General features: G+C 29.9%; 1 protein-coding gene across 1 annotated transcript; it reads right to left on the minus strand.

Moving 5' to 3' along the window:
- Positions 1–184: 184 nt before the first annotated feature.
- LOC119615871 (odorant receptor 45a-like) lies at positions 185–5,523 on the minus strand. Its single transcript, XM_037971854.1, has 6 exons — positions 5,211–5,523; positions 4,971–5,151; positions 1,119–1,307; positions 809–1,088; positions 424–579; positions 185–317 (listed from the first exon to the last, which is right to left on the minus strand). The coding sequence occupies exons 1-6, from the start codon at positions 5,521–5,523 to the stop codon at positions 255–257; spliced, it is 1,182 nt and encodes a 393-aa protein (XP_037827782.1). The 3' UTR covers positions 185–254.
- Between the last annotated feature and the right edge of the window lie 347 nt (positions 5,524–5,870).

The following is a 5,870-nucleotide window of genomic DNA, read 5'->3' on the forward strand; positions in this document are numbered from 1 at the left end:
CACATTAACTAAACAATGGACTAGTCAAGAGACAAGTTCATAGGCTAGCCAATGAACTAAGCAATAGACTAATCAATGGACTAATCAATAGACTAGTAAATAGTCTACTGAGGGACTAGTCAATAGGCCTTTCAATGGACTAGTCAATATACCAGACAATCGACTGGTCATTACACTAGTCAATGGCCTTGTCAATTAATTATTCCTTCGTCTAGTCAATAGATTTAATAAAATAACACTCCATTTCTCCACTTCTAATCTTGATTTTCATCTAAAGTCTTCAGTGCTGTTATTAAAGATCCTGCCGTTTTAAAGACCTGCAAATGCAAACAAGAACAACAACAATTAAATAGTTTAATTATTTTCACATTCAAAAGTCATTTTGCTAGCAAATGCCACTGATAGTTGTTTATGTGTCATTACCCATAGAAATAAACTCAAGTCCACGATAAAAAGTACTGCTTTTAATTGACTACTTTTTTGTGAGCGCATCATGGGCACTAAAAGTAATTTTTTACATGATTTTGGTAAATGAGTCCAGTCAAATGCAAAATAGATTTCCGGCGTCACTTGCAAACTCTGTAAATGGAACAGCAAACAAAAAGTGGGAAAAAACAGAAATGAAACCCAACGAATTACTAGATGACAAAACAAAATTTAAAAACTAGAAAATGTTATAACAGTTTGTATAAAGTATTTTTTAATTAAGCTTTAAAAGTGAAAATTATTTAGAAAATTTTGAATTTTAATTTCTCTAATAATAAGAACCAATACAGCATACTTAATGAAAACTCCACTTAATACTCACCTCATCTCTTATCCTCTGACCATTGTAGCAATACAAAATCAATTGCATTGCCACTGTTATGAGAAACAAACACTGATATGCTGCTGCCGCCATTGATTCACTGGGACGACTTAAGCGAAAAACCAAACAACATATTTCCGAACAGGAAATGATGAATTTAATGAAAATAATTTCACCATAAACTTGATTTAATTTCTCAGTCAGCTCAAGAGTTTGATTGTGAAATTGTATGCATGACTTAATGTTTTTCAAGAATTTCAATGAATCTCTGGCTTTGCCACTGGCAGTTGTTGCTGCTGTTGCCGATGACTTACTATATGTATCGGCGGTGTTTTTAAAACGAAAACAGAGTATGTGGAATTGAGCCGAAATATTACTGACCAACCACGTGAATAGTGTATCGATGGCCAATGTTATGCCAAAGAGATTGTAGATGCTGAGTATATTCCAAAGATATACCAGGGAGTAACCAGGCAATTTTGAGTGAGGCCAAAAGTAACTGAAAGAAAACAAGTTGAAGAATTATGAGTCCATGATCTATTTTATGACTAGTCTACGAAATAGACTATTGTCTAGTCCATTGACTAGTGTATTGTTTAGTCTATTAACTAGTTTATTTAATAGATTATTGGTCAATAGACTAGACCAGTCTATTGACTAGTATATTGTTTAAGATATTGAGTAGCATTTTGAGTAATATATTAACCAGAACTAGGCTATTGACTAATCTACATATTGTACATCTATTAGGGCATTCAAACGACTAAGCGTAGATCGTTGAATTGATAAATGTTTGTCGAATTTTATTTGTTTTAGAGGAATTAAATTGTAAAGTTAAAAGTATTTTTCCATAGTCCCCGATTTGGACAAAATTTTGTAAACACGTAGAGCATGGTTCATGAGGATGAGAACTAACATTTTTATACCTTTCACCTTGTAATTTCTATAATATAATTTTCCGACCGTATAAAGCGGAGCTATTAAGCTTAAGCAATGTCAGTCTGTCTGCCCGCCAGGTATGTTGTTTGACTAAGTTTCTTATTTAGAATCAGCAAAATCGGTCCATAAAGGTATCCGAGATACGAGTAGTTTAGTTAGTTAGTTAGTTAGTTTAGTTAGTTAGTTAGTTTAGTAGTTAGTTAGTTAGTTAGTTAGTTAGTTAGTTAGTTAGTTTAGTTAGTTAGTTGTAGTTAGTTAGTTTTCTTAGTAGTTAGTTATTAGTTAGTTAGTTTAGTTTCGTGTCGTTAGTTAGTTAGTTAGTTAGTTAGTTAGTTAGTTAGTTGTTACTTAGTTAGTTATTTTAGTTAGTTAGCTTAGTTAGTTAGTTAGTTCTAGTTAGTTAGTTAGTTAGTTAGTTAGTTAGTTAGTTAGTTAGTAGTTAGTTAGTTAGTTAGTTAGTTAGTTAGTTAGTTAGTTAGTTAGTTAGTTAGTTAGTTTAGTTAGTTAGTTAGTTTAGGTTAGTTAGTTAGTTAGTTAGTTAGTTAGTTAAGTTAGTTAGTTAGTTAGTTAGTTAGTTAGTTAGTTAGTTAGTTAGTTAGTTAGTTAGTTAGTTAGTTTTTAGTTAGTTAGTTAGTTAGTAGTAGTTAGTTAGTTAGTTAGTTAGTTAGTTAGTTAGTTAGTTATTAGTTAGTTAGTTAGTTAGTTAGTTAGTTAGTTAGTTAGTTAGTTAGTTTAGTTAGTAGTTAGTTAGTTAGTTAGTTAGTTAGTTAGTTAGTTAGTTAGTTAGTTAGTTAGTTAGTTAGTTAGTTAGTTAGTTAGTTAGTTAGTTAGTTAGTTAGTTAGTTAGTTAGTTAGTTAGTTAGTAGTTAGTTAGTTAGTAGTTAGTTAGTAGTTAGTTAGTTAGTTAGTTAGTTAGTTAGTTAGTTAGTAGTAGTTAGTTAGTTAGTAGTTAGTTAGTAGTAGTTAGTTAGTTAGTTAGTAGTTAGTTAGTTAGTTAGTTAGTTAGTTAGTTAGTTAGTTAGTTAGTAGTAGTTAGTTAGTTAGTTAGTTAGTTAGTTAGTTAGTTAGTTAGTTAGTTAGTTAGTTAGTTAGTTAGTTAGTTAGTAGTTAGTTAGTTAGTTAGTTAGTTAGTTAGTTAGTTAGTTAGTTAGTTAGTTAGTTAGTAGTTAGTTAGTTAGTTAGTTAGTTAGTTAGTTAGTTAGTTAGTTAGTTAGTTAGTTAGTAGTAGTAGTTAGTTAGTTAGTTAGTTAGTTAGTTAGTTAGTAGTTAGTTAGTTAGTTAGTTAGTAGTTAGTTAGTTAGTTAGTTAGTTAGTTAGTTAGTAGTTAGTTAGTTAGTTAGTTAGTTAGTTAGTTAGTTAGTTAGTTAGTTAGTTAGTTAGTTAGTTAGTTAGTTAGTTAGTTAGTAGTTAGTTAGTTAGTTAGTTAGTTAGTTAGTTAGTTAGTTAGTTAGTTAGTTAGTTAGTTAGTTAGTTAGTTAGTTAGTTAGTTAGTTAGTTAGTTAGTTAGTTAGTTAGTTAGTTAGTTAGTTAGTTTAGTTAGTTAGTTAGTTAGTTAGTTAGTTAGTTAGTTAGTTAGTAGTTAGTTAGTTAGTTAGTTAGTTAGTAGTTAGTTAGTTAGTTAGTTAGTTAGTTAGTTAGTTAGTTAGTTAGTTAGTTAGTTAGTTAGTTAGTTAGTTAGTTAGTTAGTTAGTTAGTTAGTTAGTTAGTTAGTTAGTTAGTTAGTAGTTAGTTAGTTAGTTAGTTAGTTAGTTAGTTAGTTAGTTAGTTAGTTAGTTAGTTAGTTAGTTAGTAGTTAGTAGTTAGTTAGTTAGTTAGTTAGTTAGTTAGTAGTTAGTTAGTTAGTTAGTTTAGTTAGTTAGTTAGTTAGTTAGTTAGTTAGTTAGTTAGTTAGTTAGTTAGTTAGTTAGTTAGTTAGTTAGTTAGTTAGTAGTTAGTTAGTTAGTTAGTTAGTTAGTTAGTTAGTTAGTTAGTTAGTTAGTTAGTTAGTTAGTTAGTTAGTTAGTTAGTTAGTTAGTTAGTTAGTTAGTTAGTTAGTTAGTAGTTAGTTAGTTAGTTAGTTAGTTAGTTAGTTAGTTAGTTAGTTAGTTAGTTAGTTAGTTAGTTAGAAAGCGAGGGCTTGGGAACAGTTAATTGTAAAACTGTGCTTTCAATTCCTTACGTTGCTTTTATACGGTACCCGTAAGATCACTTCCCCCGTTGTAATATAAAAGTATATCGCTTCAATTACTGGATTAGCAAAAGCAAAAAAACCAGCAATTGCTACAGATATAAAATATGCTGTACAAAATTTAACATCTTTTACATTCTCCGAACAAATCATAGGTAATTCCAGACGCTTGGCTGGAAACATATTAAAAATTTTTCAATAATACAAAGATTACCCAATAAATTTTCAATTTAAACTCACCCTTTAAATTACCCGAATGCACTTTTTGTATAATGCTCACAAATTGACGACGTTTAATCAGAAATATTATCATTTTCCATATCGCCAAAAGCGTTTGACAGGAAAGTGCCAGTGAATCGGTTACCTCAACATAATCATTGCGATTGACAAAGGCATAATGGATAATGGCCACAAAATGGGAAGTGGCAAAAAATAATGGTATATAACAGAACAGAGGACGTTTAAGTACATGTTCTGGTCTAGTGGCTAGTGAATCGATACCACACAGTTTAAATGATAATTGTTGTATGTAGAAATAGCGTTTAACGACCATTGTGTTGATTTTTTTGAATTTGAACTAGCAATGGTTTCGATACAAATGACTGGGTGTTAAATGAAATTCATATTTAAGGTGCAGTTTGTATTAGAAATAAACAAATGGCACAGAATGAAATTGGTACTTTTTTAAAGGCTTTATGAATATGGGCCTTATTTTAGATAGAATCTAATCTAGGTAATGTAAATATGTATATTTTCTAGTTAAGGAGCCTTTAAAAATTATGGCCCTTTTCACTTCAGCTGAAAATTTTCACATAAAATAAAGTTGTCATTACAAGCAATCTTTTTCAAAATAAATATGTCAAACTAATGTAGTATATGTCATTAACCCTATACAACGCTATACCATGAATTTCAGAAACAGCTAATACAGAGTCTAAGTTGTAAATGGGTTAATAGAGATATTATATTAATTTTAATAATAATAAGATATAAAATTTAGATGATTTATTTATGATCTGATGACTTTATGATGATCTGTTCCAAAAAAAAACTTACCTCGCCTTATAAGGTACACGTAAAATCAACTTTCCAGTTGTGACATAAAAATATATAGCTTCCAAAATTGGACTTGAAAAAGCGGTGAAAGCAGCAAAAGAAACTACTCTAAAGTATATGGTGCAGAAGGTAACATCCTTAAAATTTTCCGAACGTATCATTGGCAATTCCTCGTTACCGGCTGTTGAAAAACCATACCACAAATCAGTTAAAATTCATTTAAAAAAAATCTCAGCTTACCCCTGAAATTTCCCGAATGCACTTCACGTATCATGCTTACAAATTGCTCACGCTTTGCGATAAATATTATCGTTTTCACTATAGCCAATAGTGATTGACACGAGAGCGCCAGAGAATCGGTTACTTCAACATAATCGTGACGATTAACATAAGCGTAGTGGACTATGGCCGTAACATGGGTTATGGCAAAAAATAATGGAACATAACAGAGATGTGGGCGCTTGATTATACGTTCCGATTTGCTGGCTTCCGTATCAATACCACAAATGGCAAAAGTTAATTTTTGAACGTTAAAGTAACCTTTTACAACCATTTAATATCTTTTTTTGGTGTTTAACAAGTTATACGTTCAACTCAAGAGATTGAAGTGAATAATTCAATTTTGCAGGAATTTGTTTATATATTAGGAAAATTTTGCATCAGCTGAATTTTCATATTAATTCTCACTATTTTATTCAAAATCAAGGTGTTTATTAGAAATAATTTTTTTATGTTTAAATTATCAAATTACTATTGTGTAAAATATGAACATATATCTCCAATTAAACGTATTTGAATTTTCGAACAGTTACGCATTTATTTAAACAAAACATTAACAGCAAAAACATTTAAGGATGTATTTATAGACAAGTCAGATCATAAAACACCCTATTAAGGAAT

Source organism: Lucilia sericata, unplaced genomic scaffold, assembly GCF_015586225.1.
Source record: "Lucilia sericata isolate MDLA Ls3-8-SP2 unplaced genomic scaffold, ASM1558622v1 Contig010020F_arrow, whole genome shotgun sequence".
NCBI lineage: Eukaryota > Metazoa > Arthropoda > Insecta > Diptera > Calliphoridae > Lucilia > Lucilia sericata.